This window comes from Mandrillus leucophaeus, unplaced genomic scaffold (assembly GCF_000951045.1).
Source record: "Mandrillus leucophaeus isolate KB7577 unplaced genomic scaffold, Mleu.le_1.0 Scaffold194, whole genome shotgun sequence".
NCBI classification, from domain to species: Eukaryota; Metazoa; Chordata; class Mammalia; order Primates; family Cercopithecidae; genus Mandrillus; species Mandrillus leucophaeus.
The window spans coordinates 421,871-439,543 of record NW_012101965.1 but is presented as its reverse complement, the minus strand read 5'-3'; the positions used below and the strand labels follow the sequence as shown (position 1 = coordinate 439,543).

At 34.2% G+C, this 17,673-nt stretch overlaps 1 protein-coding gene across 5 annotated transcripts in view; it reads right to left on the bottom strand.

The window, feature by feature from the left end:
• Nucleotides 1–17,673, bottom strand: part of REPS1 (RALBP1 associated Eps domain containing 1) — a 91,931-nt gene that overhangs the window by 13,648 nt on the left and 60,610 nt on the right. For 3 of the 5 annotated variants that reach the window (XM_011978408.1, XM_011978410.1, XM_011978409.1), the window contains exons 9-11: nt 11,760–11,881; nt 2,828–2,915; nt 2,002–2,103 (exon numbers count right to left, since the gene is read on the bottom strand). In XM_011978408.1, the coding sequence (XP_011833798.1) occupies nt 2,002–2,103; nt 2,828–2,915; nt 11,760–11,881 (312 nt within the window). Of the gene's footprint in view, nt 1–2,001; nt 2,104–2,827; nt 2,916–8,234; nt 8,316–11,759; nt 11,882–17,673 lie in introns of all 5 variants that reach the window. The other 2 variants (XM_011978405.1, XM_011978406.1) reach the window with 1 other exon arrangement.

Here is a 17,673-nt window from a genome sequence, read left to right as displayed (position 1 = left end):
TGTGCATGCATATATATATATATATATATATATATATTTTTTTTTTTTTGGGTAGAAATAAGGTCTCGCTATATTGTCCAGTCTGGTCTCTAACTCCTGGGTTTAAGCAATCCTCCTACCTTGATTTCCCAAAGCGCTGGGATTACAGGTGTGAGTCACTGTGCCTGGCCCAATAAAACAACTATTTACATTGTATTAAGTATTATAAGTAATCTAGAGATGATTTAAAGTACACAGGAGGATGTGCATAGGTTACATGCAAATACGACACCATTCCACATATCAGAGAGCTGAAAATTCACAGATTTTAGTACCCATGGGGGTCCTAGAACCAATTCCCTAAACATATTGAGGGATGACTGTATTATAATTTCACATTAGATACAAACATAACTTACATATGTGCAGAATGAGAACTAAAGTTGACAATGAATCTGTTAATCATGGACATTGGTGGACTAGTGAGAATATGAATAATTATTTCATTTTTATCTATTACATTTCTACAATAAATATGTTACTTCTGTAATGGACAAAAAGGTCACTTTTAAAGAACAAATTAGAAACTTTTAAATAAAGTAATTTTAAAATTGTTAATTTGACATGGGAATAAAATGTGCTTACAGAAGAGAATCCCAGAAATAGACTAAGAGTTGTGACAGACAAAAGAAATTTTAAGATAGGAACTCTAGAGACAATCTGAAGGAATATTACTATATACGCTCAAGAGTCATAAGCTGAAGGCACTGGTTATTTTAGTTGTATTTCAAAATATATCTCCTTCCTTTTTCTTGTAAATCACAGAATCATCTAGTTGGTACAAGAATGACATTAAAATGAACATATTTCCATCTGGATATTTTAACAGGCACCTCGAGTTTAACACATATGAAACTGAACTTGATTCTTTCCCTACAAACCTACTGCTATCAGTTTTCTTCATTTCCCTGTTGTCCAGGCCAAAAACCCTGGAACCACCCTTGACTCCTTTCTCTCTTACATCCTACCACACAGGTAAAAGCAACTCTTGAGGTCTTTTCCTCCACAATGTACACAACAGCCAGAGTCCAGCCACTTCTTATCACTTCCACTGCTTGCACCCTAGACACCAAGCTGTCACCATCTTCTCTTGCCTGGTTATCCCTGTCTCCTAAATTGTGTTCTGTTTTGTCTCACCTTCTTCTGGCCTATTATCATTAGGACAGCCGGAGTGACCCAGTTAAAAAGGAGGCTCAGATCACATCACTCCTCCATTCAAACCTTCGATTGGCTTTTCATCTCACTAAGTCAAAGAAAATCTGACACTGCCTCCTGTTACTGTCCTACCACTGCTACCTTTCCCTGTCAAATTTGCTAACTAATTCTATTCCAGGTATTTGCTTGCTATTCTAGTAGAAGCAGGTCCTGCCTTAGGGCTCTACATTTGCTGTCTGTTGGGCCTTAATTTTCCTTCTGGGTTTGTACAGCTTAATTCATCTCCTTCAAGTTTTCACTCAAATGACATTTTTTTGGTAAGGTCTTCCTTGACCATCCTATTTAAAATGGCACCTTTCCACCCTCTCCCAGCTTTATTTTTATCCACAGTATTAGTTACTTTCTAATATAAGAGTTACTTTTTATTCCCTCTTTATCTCTCTTACAGAATGTAAACTCTATAGCAGCAAAGACATTTTTACTGTTCAATCCCCAGTGCCTAGAACAGATCCTGGTATACTGTATCCAATTAACACTGGCTGAATAAACGTATATATGCAGTTTCTTGTGTGACAGAAAAGGAAGGAACTACTGGGAAAGAGCCGTAAGACCAAACCTGGCTACACAGAGAGGGATGGCAAACAGGAGGCCTGCATTGAAGCAGGAGTCAATGGGCAACCATTTATTCACAGACAGGGCAAAGTGTTATCTAGTGAAGACAGTGTTAAATGGGTACACATCTGAAATAGTCAGACTCTAAATCCAGACTTAGTAAACTTCAAATGGAAGATGTAATACTTCACTTACCTACAGTATTACCAGAAGCAAATTTCACCGATGAATTTATCTTATTTTCTTCTGAAAGGTCAGATGGTTTCACAAGTAATGGGCTAGTGGGATTTGTATGATCTATGAATTAATAGGTAAAAATACAAGATATAGGTATTTGAACTGATAAACTCATAAAGCCCAGAGTGTAAGACTTCATTTAAATATCCAAACAAGTGGCAGGTAAAAACATAAAATGTAAGACAAAATAATATTTTTAATAAAAACAAATGTAAAACTATTTATTTAGAATTTTATTTTCTGTCATAATAGAAGATAGTTTATAATGAAAAAGTTTATTTGCATGTTCACACTTAATTTTATTCCTGTAGCAAACTTAAACACTACATATATAAGCTGTAAAGTAAGTTAATTTATAACGCTGATTTATACAAAAAAAAAAATCTACCTTTGAGAAACCCTGAAACATTTAGTCCAAAATGAGGCATTCCAAGAGTTCAAGTAAAATATACAATTTCCAAGCCAAAATTTATTTTAACATATATCTCTTCAGTTAAAGTTTTAACATATTTTAAATGTAAATTTACAAGGGTGACCATAAAAACCCACAGGGTATTAGAAATGTCACATTTTCGTATGTCCTTATTTTAAAACTTTACAATTTAAAATAAATTCCTTTTAAAAACTGCAACATAAATAAATATGCAAACATATACATAATTATAGAAAGTACTAGCTTAAAAAATAAGCAACGATGAAAGAAAATTGAACCTTGACAGAATAATTACTTATGTATTTTAGTTTGATGCAAAACTAAAATACAAACCAGCAACGGCTTCCTTACCACTGCCAGTTCTTTTAAGTTCCATTTCCTGCATGTGGATTTTGCTTGGAGTCATACGAATGGGAACTGGATGAACAATAGCAGTATCCTAGAGACAAATGGGAGGAAATACAGAATTTGTATTAAAATGTCAAGCTAATGCCATGCAACAACCAAAACTAATAAAACTGTCAAAACCAGTGGACAGGCTTTCCCATTTACACTAAGGCAGGCATGAAAATAAGCTTTTTAAGTTAAAAGCTCTAGAATTCTATTTAAAAATCAAGCTCACTATATATGCCTAATATCTGCTAATTAAAAAAAAAAAACTTTTTAAGTGGAGTGATTAAAGATTTACGTGAAGGCTGGGCACAGAGGCTCACACCTGTAATGCCAGCACTTTGGGAGGCCAAGGCAGGAGAATCACTTGAGCCCAGAGAACAGCCTAAGCAACATAGTGAAACACTGTCTCTTCAAAAAATATAAAAATTATCTGGGCATGGCCCACGACTTATACTCCCAGCTACTCAGGATGCTTAGGGTAGGAGGTTCCCTGTTTCTTTTTTTTTTTTTTTTTTTTGAGATGGAGTCTTGCTCTGTCACCCAAGCTGGAGTGCAGTGGCACAATCTTGGCTCACTGCAAGTTTCCGCCTCCCAGGTCCAAGCGATTCTCCTGCCTCAGCCTCCCAAGTAGCTGGGATTATAGGCACCTGCCACCACGCCCAGCTAATTTTTGTTTTTTTTTTTTTGTAGAATCGGGGTTTCACCATGCTGGCCAGGCTGGTCTCGAACTCCTGACCTCGTGATCTGCCTGCCTCGGCCTACAAAAGTGCTGGGATTACAGGCTTGAGCCACTGTGCCCGGCCAGGTGGGAGAATCCTTGAGCCTGGGAAGTGGAACCTGCAGTGAGCTGTGATCATGCCATCTCACTCCACCCTAGGTGAGAGCTAGACCTCAGTGTGTGTGTGTGTGTGTGTGTGTGTGTGTGTGTAAGATTTACATTTAAAACATGCTCTTATAAAAACACAGTTCAAGACAATATTAAAAAGTGAGGAATGATCTGACAAAATTATGCAAATGTGAGTCTTGAGGTTGAAATAAACTATTTCATGAGAATCCAAGAACTAGATAACAGACTGAAAACTCATTTTCAGTAAACTGCTCAAAAAAATTTGATACTTTTTTAAACCTATGAAACAAAGTTACTAAAATGCCTATGACATTGCAATAGTAGGCACAATACATACTTCCTACAGATTAATTCAAAGTGTTTAAATTTGATTGTCTCAGAATTTAGCACAAAACTGCCACAAAGGAATCCTTTTTTTTAAAGAGAAACAAGACTTCCATTCTAACAAGGTAATACTTTTCTTAAACCTTTTTCATTACTGTAATACAGCTGATTATTTCTAAACTAGACTAGAGTCTAGTCCAGTTAGAGGACTAAAGGAATTGATAGTAAAGACTTCTGATTAGAATGAAAGCACAAAAGAAAGGGTGAGAGAATGAAGACAATGGTAGCCTCTCAGAAAAAGGAGGAAAAGAGAGGCGTACCTGGGACACAGGTAGGGGTCATCTTGGGGACTGAGACTCCCAGGGCAGAAACCAGAACCAGATCAAGCACCCAGCTTAACAGCAATAGACCAGCTGAGAAATATCACCAAGGGGGCTCAGCTCCTCCTATGAGGGGTCAGTTCACACTCTGTATGTGCGGCTGCTGAAGACTGAATTTGAGATCCTAAATTTTTAATATCTAGTAATGAATTAAGTTTATAATTTAGTGTGGAGGATAATGGCCTTTCAGTTTAAGTTGGAAACTGTTTTAGTGAGACAGTACTGTGCTAACACCAAGCCCCTGCTAGAGAAGGCAAAGCTCCAGCACACCCTCTCTTATCTGACATATCTCCTTGGCTTATGCTCATCTCTGAATTCCAACAACTGGTAACAAATTCTCTACATCTATTATACTACCAAATTCATTCAAAGTAATTTCTTGCCCCTACACCAGGGAGAATCTCGACAGGGTTTATGTACTTAACCAATCAACCTAACACTTGCCCTACAATTAAAAAATTATAGTTACAAATAATATTAACATTATAGATGGATGAAAGTTTAGATTTGTCACATAATGAGTCATTCTCAGGAAAGTATTTATAAAAACACCTTTAAGATATTAAGTTATATTTTGGTTATAAAAACATGGCTTTAGGAGCAGCTCTACTATTTTCTTAATTTACATTTAATACCAGAAATAACTGTTATGAAAATCAGAATATACCTTTATAAGGCATGATTAAAGGAGAAAAAAATGATAGTTCATGAGAAAATAAGTTCTTATTCCAAACAGAAAGCAAATTAGGAATTTAAAAAAAGAAAAACTTCTTAGATGCTTTAATTCATAACATTCATCTAAATCTATATTCAATGTATGTGTATGTGTATATAAAATCAGATTTATAAAGCTTGGAACAGCTGGGAATGTTAACTAGCATCTTCATATATTTGCAGTGCAATCAATCACAGCAAAGACTAATTAATGCATTACACTTCTCATCCACCTACAATTTTCCTAGTGTTTTCATTCATGTATATCCTAGCAGAAGCAGATTCTACCAAAGGCTATTAACTGACAAGCAGTTCAAGAAAAGAGATCAAGTTTCTGGAACCAAGACCATCAGAATCTCAATTTCACCAGAACTATGAAAGCTTAATAACTAACCATCTGGTTTGCAAATGGGGTCACTGTACTGTGTAGTGGTTGTCTCTAAATGCTACAGACCAGTTTGGAACTTTGTACAGACTTTTACTGAGCAAATGGCAAATTATTATAATTTAGTTTCTTTTTAATAGTCCGTTAAATATTTCCAATACTGTAAGAAATGTTAAATTCACACTAGAAGTGTAAGGTTTTTTTCCCCCTAGGTGATTCCCTTCTAATCTGAATGTGCCTTATTTACTTACTTATAATCCTTATTTATAAAAGCCTTGCAAAGGATCATGTGGGATTGTGGCTACAGGCTGTAGTGGGTCTGTGGATGGGTAATACTTCAGGTAAGTATTAAATGAAGGTTAACAAACTTAGACACTGTAGGACACAACAGAAGGCAGGCTACTCCTTTAATAGAAAATTTAAAGTAAGAATACTGGTTGGGAAACAAAGATCAGATTTAAGTTTGCCACCATAAAATAAATAAGATATTTCTAGGTATTAGATTATAAATATAAGTATTTAAGAATGACAATTTTTAAAAATCAAATTCAGAGGTCTAAATTCAAGTTTAAAATGCAAATTAATCACTCTATTTTCTGAGAGCCTCCTGACACACTAGAGATAACAAAGGAAAGTACTGAGTCACATAATTTTAGACACTAGAGTTGCAAATTTGAGTATTATTTCCAAGAAGTGTGAAGAACATCACTGCTATTCAACCAACTATTTCTCTACATTTCCTGTCAGTCATAGGTCAATTTATTTTGTTTCCGAGTTCTAGATTTTTATACATAATGTTCTTGCCTGGCCTGACAAAGAATCATAATACTATGTGTGATTACTGTCACTGTTTTTTAAGGGTTAGAGAATATAATAGTTTCTTTATTGCTGTATCAAACCTTCCTTCCCATATAGAGTACTTCCATTAAGTACTTTCATATTAGCTTAACTGTACAATAATGAGACAGGAATAATATAGAGAAGCAAAACTTAAAGCTTAAAGGTAAAACTTTAAACTTAAAAAGAAAACATAAAGGTAAAACTTTTAATTTACAGAACTTGTCAATTCCTAAGAGATCTTAATTATAGCTGCCAATAAGCAGCAAAGTTTTCAAGCATTGCCTTGTATTTCTCCTTCATTTTTCAGAGACTAAAACAAAAAAGAAATGCCTTAAATGTAGCAAGAAATGAGAAGCAAAAGGCAGAGATAATCTACATATCAGCTGGTCCTTGAATACTTAATAGACTATAAAATAAACATTTAAAAAACATACATTATGTTTGAATTCAATAAATACAACAGCAGCCTCTAGATTTCATATAAATTCTTTAAAATAATAAAACACATCAGGCCAGGCGTGGTGGCTCAAGCCTGTAATCCCAGCACTTTAGGAGGCCGAGGTGGGTGGATCATTGGAGGTCAGGAGTTCAAGATCACCCTGGCCAACATGGTGAAACCCCGCCTTTACTAAAATATATATATACACACACACATACACACACACACAAAATTAGCCGGGTGTGGTGGTGGACACCTGTAGTCCCAGTTACTCGGGAGGCCAAGGTAGGAGAATCAGTTGAACCCAGGAGGCAGAGGTTGCAGTGAGCTGAGATCGCACCACTGCACTCCAGACTGGGCGACAGAGCGAGACTCCATCTCAAAAAAACAAAAAACAAACCACATCAAAGACCCATTAACTGCTAAAGGTATACTTTATCTTTAAATGCCACTTCTTCAAAATCTCTTTAGATGACAAGACCATTTTTACATTTAATTAATAAATGCTGGCTGTCTTTGATCAGATCATCTAAAAAGAATGTCTTATGTCATTTTCCCCATATCTTTCTACTCAGTTCATTTTTAAAATCTTGCCTTTACACACTTCTACACTTCCTGCTTACTCCCTCTTTTCTTTTTGGAAAGTGCTTATTAGCACGTCCTTGTCTTTTAAAAAAAAAAATATATATATATATATATATATAAAAAAAAATAAAGAGAGAAAAAGAAAAAGCAGAGAAGTGAACAGGGAGAAGAACAATTAACAGCTAAGGTTTTCAAAAAACCCAAGGGATAGGTGAAGCATATATTAAATTAACTCTGTGGGGATAGAACTTATTTTTTAAATCAGGATGTGAACTTTGTAGCATTTTCAAAGCAACACAGTAAGCCACAAGAAGACAAGACAGAGGCTCCTTTGCATAAGGGGAGTATTTGACCAACATCTTGTATTGCTGAACTTGATTCTCTCTAACAGGACTCAACATACTAATTAAATTAAAGCCATGTCATTTGGCATGTCAAAATAAAAGATGACATTGCATAAATAGTTACATATGTAGTACATATTACATGATGTGTAAGCATACAAATAGTATTTACATAAAGTGTCACTACACTGAAATAAACAGTATGTATATAAAATATACACTTAATTAGCAAATGATAAGGGTAACCAAATAGATTGTCACAAAAAATGCTTCTCTAGACACATGTACCAGATTTTAAAAACGTAGTTTTCTCTCAACAAAATAATTAGAAAAAAGGAATGGCAAAAAATGTCTTTCCCACCATTAAGCACACAAAAACTGAAAAGCCTGCCACCACTTCCTTCTAAGCACTCCACTGAATCATGCATATCAGCTAAAAACGATAATGAATGGAAATTTGGGTTAATAAAATTAATCTCAAACAAGCAAGCTAAGTGATTGACTTACAGGATCAGCTGGTGCAATGTTAGAATCAAATTGGGTCAGAGTTTGTGAGCTTGAAGAGCGTTCACTAAATGTCTCCCACTGCTGAATAGACAGAGGAGAGACAAGTCAGCATGATGAGAAAGATGGAGTAAAAGATCACTGGAGAAGATTTAGCAAAGTAATTCAGAGGTTGCACTGCAAGTTGTGTTTCATAGGTTTAACAAAATTCAGTAATTTCTATTTTTCCATCAACATTTTATATTTATTCTGGGTCATCTTGTAAGGTAAGGAGCTTCACAATCAAAAGTATAGTAATGATTTATTGCAATCTCTATGGAAGAGATTTAAAGCCTTACAGAATTAAAATAAAACACAATACAGGAACAAAGTCTAAGTGATATAAATGTCCACCAAGTAAAAATACTAAAGAGGCATGTCTTGACTAAAGAAAGAATAACATCAAATCCCTCTTTGAACATTCAAATGTTAATGTACTGATTTTGTGATCCTAAAGAATCAAAGTTTTGTTCAAAACAAAGCAAGTCAGTGCGACTTGCCAGTGCGACCCCTGAAAGATGATTCTATTATGTACGTGCACATATTTTACACAAATGTATAGATATTTAATAAAATATAATTGAGATAAAATGCAAAGAATTCTGGAATTAATATATGTAGAGCTTATGTCAATCTGTAGCAAGTCAACCCCTGCAATCAGCACTACAAACAGGGCCATGCCAGATCACAAGACAGAACTGCCAATCAGGCACCCCCGCTTCCCCACTCCCTACCCCATGCTAGAAAAATCAGAATGCGGCCACAATGAGAGCAAATCAAGCATCTGAGCATGAGTTATATACAGAAGATGTACTTTGATATGAAATACTACTCTTCTAAAAGAGGTACACAAAAAAATATCATACCTCTTAAAACAGGTGGAGTGATAAGTCAATATTAATTATAGTAAATTCCATTTGTTTTGGAGATCTTAGTAATAAAATGGTATAGAATTTTTACATCAAAATTGTATTAAAATTATCATTTAAATCTGATTCTTAAGAATTATCAGTTATCCTCTAAAGAGGAAAAACATCTACACACACACAATGTATACACACAAATATTTACACAAAAGACAAAACTACCCCATAAACCAAAATCCTCTTTGGGAAAGTATACATTTTTATGCTTCAAAGTTCAACTTACTATTTACAATAGTGACATTTAAGTTGAGAAGATATGTAAAAATTAAGTATCAGCAAATGACCACACTGGTGAAAATTACCTACAAAAATGGCTAATACAATAATTCCACTTTTCCTACAGATTAGTTTTCACATGAAAATTAAGATATTCTGAGAAATACTGATCCATTCAAAGTATTTCATGAATTAAAAATCCCACAATAATTGCTTTTATCATGCGGCATCATTTCAGGAAAGTTATTTATCAATACCTGTTAATATAATTAGTTTTTTCCTCAATAATTATTGTTACAGGGACAGAGAAGGAAGTTTTAAAATCCTAATTATCTAACTGTGGAGAAAAGTTTACAGAAGATTTTTGCCAAAAAGAAGGTATTTACTTGTGTATCTCATTTGGGTGGCATGAAGTTTAACTTAGTTTCACAAGACTGCATGTAAGCTACCTGGAGGACAAAGGGACACTCTTATCATCTTCATACTTAATTTTTAAGGGCTCACAGCTGTGGAACCAGGCTACTGGAATCCCAGTTATGCTGTGCAAACTTGGGCAAGTTACATAACTTCTCTGTGCTTCAGTTTCTCCATCTGTAACATAATATCTACCTCATAAGATTGTTCAGAGAACTAAAGGAGTTAATATACATAAAGAGTTTGTTTTGTACGGTTTTTAAAACAGAACTGACATATCAAAAGTGCTCCATAAAGGTTACAGATTATTAGTGTCATCTCCTATACTGTCTCATCCATAACCACAGATGCTAAATAAATCTATGTTGAAAGATTACTAGTGCTTTGTGGAAGACAATTAAAATGTAATCTAAATTCCATATCCTAACTAGATATTTTTAGAAATATCATTAAATGTCTCAAAAACAATGTTTTATTAACATTCTGATTTTTCACATATAGAAAAAAATTATGACCTCATTACCAAATACTATAAATAAAACTTCATGGGAATATTTCAGTAGGGAAAAATGCAACTTCTACTATCTGAATTTAGAAGGGACTTCTATCTTTAGTCTCTAATGATCACATATGATTTTATTTAGAATGAACATGGGCTTTAGATTTGAGATGCTTTAGAAAGAATTGTTTTTATTTACAAACTGATATCAATGGAATAAAAATATTCTTTTAATATATTGGTTTTTAAAAAATGACACAAAATGAATAGACACAGCAAAACCAGTAGTGTCTTAACAACAATTACCTTACTTTCCATAAACCCTCTCTATTAGCAAATTCTTTCAAGGTTTATTCCCTTCATCTAGAAAAGCACTTGTATTAATGGTTTTGCATCCAATGGTAGGATGGATGGTGTGAAGTTATAATGTCTCAGACACAAGTATCTTGGCTGTGATTATGTCATAGAGCAAGAAGTAGTATAAAACCACAGTTACTTCTGTTTTCCAACTGTCCAAAATTATTAATATCTAGCATGCTCTTCAATCCAGCATTTTTCTGGCTGTAAAGGGCATGGAAAGGACAGAAGCTTAGAACTTCTTCCTGAAAGTGAACAAACTCTTATATATTTATATTTTTAGCATTTCCTACATGCTACAAAAAGAAAAAAAAAAATAAGAAAAAAAACGTAACTTGTTCACAAAGAAAACTGCTCTAATAGGGGCCTAAGCAGGTGTTTTAGGGGAGGCAGGGCCTCAGGTCCTCTTCCCTTATTCTTATCAGTGGCCCTTTTGATGTTTTAGATAATGCAGTTTCAAAGAAATTGGGAAACAGTGCATTTGTCCCAAATTCCATTTTGCATACTGTGCTTGGTCATATATAACACACCTTTAACGCATTCAATATGGCTAAACATTCTATATTGAATAAAACTAATTATACAGAGTTCTGGGGTTGTAAAACATACTTTCTTCACATGGAAACTGAATCAGTCACTTCTCTTATCATTTCCAATGCTAAGATCCCAAATGTATTAATACATATCTTGTTTACAGGACTGAGAAGGCAGTGTGACACGGTGGATGTGGCAGTTGTCTAGGTATCAAAGGACTTATGTTCAAATCCTAGCTCTTGTCCCTCACTGGGTATGAGATCTTGGCCAAGTCATTTACCTTTTGACGGTTAAACTTTCTAAATCTGCCTCTCTAAACTCACAAGGTATTAATGGGGATAAGTGGTGGAAATCAAATGACAGAATATATACTTTGAAAACCTCGAAAAAGTCACATAATTACAAACATTTATCATAGTATATCTGATATATTCTCTCAATTATGCATGCATGCTGGAAGAGACAGACTGAAATTACCCTCTTTGGAACATCTTACCTTAAAAGAGTTAACTTTTAATGAAAGAAAAGGAAAGCTTTGCTAACCTCACTGCTCTGATTCAGCTCAGGCCATGTCTGGTTTAGTGACGGCATCGATGGTGACTTGCTTGGAGGAGCTTCAGCAGGAGAGCCTGAATAACCTACCTCACTTGGCTGATCCCCAACATCTGCAATTTAAAAATAGAGAAATTCTCTATAAAGACTACACTGTAGTTTATTTTAGGCATATTTACTTATTTAAAAAAAAGCTAACAGATGATTTTCACAAGTAGTAATATATAATGTAAATCTCCTTTCCTCATGTTCTCAGAGTGAGCATTTTAACAGACATTACTTATTCCTGCTACTTATGGTCTACCCAAAACCATAGTTTTTCATGAAAATAAAATCTAGTTAGGAATAAAAAGAAGAAGGTTATACATAGTAATATTGCAATAGGTCACATGCTTTAAAATCATTTTCTGGTAATAGAAATAGATTTATACCAGTTTCCCAAAGTGTATTCTCTTCCATGGAATACTAATCAGTAAGGTGGCTTTGAAAAATTAGGTTTTCTGCTCAAATAAGTTTGGGGAAACAATAATTCTTTGTTGGAGCATCCGTATGCACATTTGTACATTAAGACTTGTGATGTCTCAAAGTAAATAAGCTTTGCTTAAATCAATTTTTTTTCCAGACACACATCCTTTTCATCAAATAAAATCCTTCAGTATTCCCTTGGAATATACTTTGGGAACTGCTGACTTATACTAACTCACTCACATATCCTCTACAAATCTCCCTTGTTAACAAAAAACAGCATATACTTGCAAGGTACACAGTAAAAGAAGAGAGTCCCCATCCACGGGAAAAAAGCAAAGTCAATAAGCCCCGTATGAAACTTAACTTTTATCTAAGCTCACTGGCACTTACAGACTTAACTGAGGTAGTTACAAATCCATTACACTATTTCAAAACAGTTTTTAAAGTATTTTGAGGTCTCATATTCTACTTTTAAGCATAGTTAACCTTAATTTAAAATAACTCTAAATTATGTTTAAAAACAGAAGGAATTTCAAAGGTCACTAAACTCTCATTCCAATTCTTCCAAGCTGGCTTTGAATATAACCCCAGTCAACAGGGAGTACCTAATTGGTTTAGAACTCATATCAAAAATATCATTTCCATATCATTGTGTCTGACCATAGGCAAGTTGAATAAAACAGCACCTGAGTTTCTCCATCAGAAAGACAGCTGCCATTAAACGTTAGCACTATACTTCAGATTTCTAAATAGACAGCCATATAATACAACCTAGCAATGTATAGCTTTTAACTTTTCAATCTATTCATTAGTAAATCCTTTAAGTTTTAGTGCCTAACATAGGACCTAATACATACGGGCACTCAGGTGTTTACTGAATCAGTTGCCTTGTGTAATCTTTTTTATTTAACTTCATTCTCCTTTACTGTCATTTTCCTAGGACCACAATTAAGTACTGATAGCTGAAAAAGTTCTCCAAATGTCCTTTCTGCTATTGTTACATGCCTCCCTCAAAATATTTCCTTTTTACTTACCCAGATGTTATACCTTTATAATTATACCACATTGCAAGTTCTGATCTGTAGTTCAGAATTGTACTCTGATTAATTTTTGTTTTCTAAGATCAGAAATTATTTCTTTCTTGAGTCCTATATCTTCTCAATAGAAGTGTCTGGGTAGTATAGAGGTAGGAAGACTTCAGATATTATTCTATGAAGACCTCAACTCAAAGTTCTTAGAGAAGAACTTATGAAAAAATTATTTAGGATAAACAGTAGTAGCAAATTCCTCACTGGATAGTTTTCAGTGGGAAAAAAAACATTATGAACCTTTATCCCCAGTGATAACAAAGGGAAAGGGGAACAGTAGCTATAAATTTGACAATTTACTGAAAGTGAAAGTCTACTAGGAGAATAATAAAGAAGTATCTCTAGGGGATTCCCCAAAGCAGGTGAGTATTGAAGAAAATAAATAGAATTAAAACAGTATTAACTACAGGATGACTAATTTTTGAAAGAATTTATTTAAAGCAAGACTCTATTACTTTAGTTTTAAATATCAATCTTAGGGCAATCTGGAAGTCCTGGTTGGGCTTTCAAGACCACAGTTCTCATGATTTCTTCTACTGACAAATTTAGGGCCAGGCTGTACCATATCCCCACCTCAGGGCAGTTATGATTTGGGACAGATTCTGGAAATATTTCTGGTTCACTGGTACAAAGCTGCAGTGGGTCTAGTTGCCTGAGGCTGTGAAGTGAAATGCTAGTCACCCAAACAATTATACTTTACAGCCATTTCAATAGAGTTATTTTCCTAGAGTTGTAGTCCTCAAACTGTGGACCACAGACTCCTAAGAGTCCCTCCCCAAGACTCTTTTAGAGATCTGAAAGGTGAAAATTATTCTTGTAATAATAATTGACATTTATGTTGACATTTGCACTGAATCAAGGCAGTGGCAACAAAATAGTCATTGTACTCTTCACTTACAGTTATTGTACTCCTTACCCCCCACATACATAAGCATTAAATTTAAATAAATGAAAATAAATATGTATGCTGATCTCTTATGAATGTTCATGAAGCAGTACAAATTAATTTTATTAAATCTCAGCCCTAAAAACACATCTTCCTCTATGTGTCAAAATGGGAAATATATACACACAACACTTCTGCTGCATATGAATAGGTACAATGGTTGTCTCACAGAAAAGTACTTGTATGATTCAGTTGTAAGCTGAACAAGCCACTTTTTTCATGGAACATCATTTTTCTTGAAAGAAGAGCTGATAATCTATAACAATTCAGACTTGGTTATCGAGCAGGCATTTTCTCAAAAATGAACGAAGTGAGCTTGTCATTTCAAGGAAAGCAATGTTTTCAGTATTTGTTTCCAATGGTTACTAATGACAATGCTGAGGGTTTCAAGGGAAAACTCAAATTTTGGAAAATGTATATCCATGTCCATAATCTCAAGAGCTTCCAGCACTTAAAGGCTTCTTTGATAAGATAGGTTGTGAAATCAGCAAATACACTTTTTAAATATTTTATAATGAAAGATGTCAACATCTGAAAGATGTGTGTAACTCAATGATCTGATATTTTACAAATATCCAATGCATTATGGTATAAAATCAAGTAAAAGTACAAAAAATGCATTAAAGTGGCTTCAGCTTCCACACTGCAAGTAACCTTTAAGAAATTATCATTTGTGCTTTGATGTGGTACCAAAGAATAATTATGTTATCTGAAAAAGCCACGAAATAGTGCTTCCTTTTATTGTGTAAGGCTAGATTTAACTTGGAAACTGTTTTCTCCATAAGGCCAGACAGTAACTATTTTAGGTTTTGTGGCTATAAGGTATCTGTTGCAACAATTCAACTCCACCATGATGGTGCAAAGGCAGTCCTAGACAATTCATAAATAAACGATGAGCACTGCTGTGTTCTAATACAATTTTTATGGACACTGAAATTTGAATTTCATACAATTTTTAATGTGTAATAAAATATTCTTTTGATTTCTTTTCAACAATTAAAAAGAAAAAATTTTCTTGGCTTGCGGGCTAGTAAAAAATGGGCAGTAGGCTGGATCTATCTCACAGGGCTTAGTTTTTAGACCCCTGGTATACCTCAAACAAAACAACATATCCAACAGACAATGCAGAAGCAAATACGACAATTTCGTTGTCTTCTATTAAGACAGATGTAAAAGAAATTCGCAAAAATGTAAAATAATGCCACCCCTTTTATAATTTTTTAATTTTGGAGAATACGGTTATTTTCCTAAAAATATTTATGCCAATAGGTAATGGATTATTGCTTTTTTACATAAAGTAAAAACAAAAATTAATCAGTTTTAATTTCTAATAATATAAGTATTTGATAGATCTAACCCATGTAAACAAAGATTCTTGGGGTCCACAAATTTTAAGAACGTCTAAAGGGGTCTAAAGATTTAAAAGTTTGTTCCACATTGAAATAAACAACAACGACAACAACAACAAAAACCAACCAAACAAAAAAAGATTTAGAAGTTTGAAAAATTATTGTCCTAGAAAATCCAAAAATTGTTTCTGGGATAAATTAGCAAAATTACGCATTGCTTCTCTCCTATGTTCTAGAAACCAAGAGTCAGTCTACGGACAACCATTTGGTCTAGAAATAAACTGTACCTCCTTCAACTTTGCTCCATATAAGTACTCCAACAAAGAGCTTCCTGCCCACCCACAAATGTTAGTCTTTAAGACTGTATTTTTCCGGAGGCAGGGGTGTAGTTTTACTCTTACCTGATGCAGTGTTCCAACCTAGCCTCCTGCTGGAACACTGTGTCAACCCTGCCTCCCTCCTGTGGGTTCTGCTCTGCCCCTGACATCATCAGAGCATCAGGGCTGAAAAAGAAGAGCATGAGCCTAAATTATTCGTTAAAGTTAACCCCAAATGGGCTGTTATGCAAAAAGTATTTCCACGTATAAAAGTGTGTCTGAAAGAGACAACCCAGTATGATCACACTGACCTACGGCTTATTCTACATTTATTCTAAGTTTGCAAACACTGGAAGAAGTTTCACCTCTCTATCCTTTCAAAGAATCTGGAAAGTTCCCAGATTCAATTCAGTACAGTCTACCTGCTAAACAACCTCTTTCTCAGAGCTTTGGTTTTATTCTAGCTTTGTAACCTACACATCCTAAATTTCTCTTATATTCTTAGTATTATACTTGACATACTAAAAAATTGTCTCAAAAGTGCTGGCTGTTATTAATCTTACAGAAATATATATACACCCTTAAAGTCTTACGGTTTAAAACTTACTTTGCCTTCAAGCAGCAAACAAATCTAGGAATTTATTCAGTAACGAATGTTCAATGTTCCAACCTCATTTAATAATTTCATCAAGGCAGAAATAACTTATTTGAAGACTATTATTCTTGTAAGAAAAAAATATGTAAAATGAAAAACAATCAAGTGTTCATGACTTTTAAGTCTTCAAGGAAAACTACAAATGGTAACTTTTATTCACATTTAAAGGACAGTGTAAGAAAAAATATGTAAAATGAAAAACAATCAAGTGTTCATGACTTTTAAGTCTTCAAGGAAAACTACAAATGGTAACTTTCTCATTCATATTTAAAAGACAGGCATAAGCAATGCATATGTAGAAAGACACAATTTAAGATATGCTTTGTTTTTCATTGAATGATATTATATGCATCAAAAAACTAGTAAGTTCTATTTCCAAAATGAACTCCACTTTTCCCTAACACTTCACAAAATGGAAACTTAGTAAGCAGACCTTAAGAGGGTTTATGAAACTTATTCAATAAAACTACCTTAAAAGAGGGTCTATGTAGAAGACTAATTGTTTTCAATTAAAACCAAAGGTTTAAAAAAACCAAAGTAAAAATGTGTCCAACAAGGTTTGAAAAGAAACAAAATATTCACCAAAAATTCTTATTAAACTGAACTTGCTGACTTTTTACAGCATTGATCAACATTTGACAGTACTGATCAACATCTGACTCAACTATTATAGTTCAAAGAATATTACCTACAATATATAGGAGGTTCCCATTATCCAAAGAAAGCTAAACATGGGAAATAATCCATTTAAAGTTAATCCATTCAAAATAAATACTAAAATTTCATAAAGAGGAAAACAGTTAATTGGAGCTTTATCTTAAAAACTTACAGAGAAAATAGTGGAAATAGAGTATAAAGAACAAAGAATGAAAGATAAAGTGGTGGCTCATGCCTGTAATCCCCACACTTTGGGATTGGGAGGCCAAGGTGGGTGCTTCACGAGGTCAGAAGTTCAAGACCAGCCTGGCCAACATGGTGAAACTCCGTCTCTACTAAAAATACAAAAATTAGCATGCCCGCAATCCCAGCTACTAGGGAGGCTGAGGCAGGAGAATTGCTTGAACCCGGGAGGGGGAAGTTGC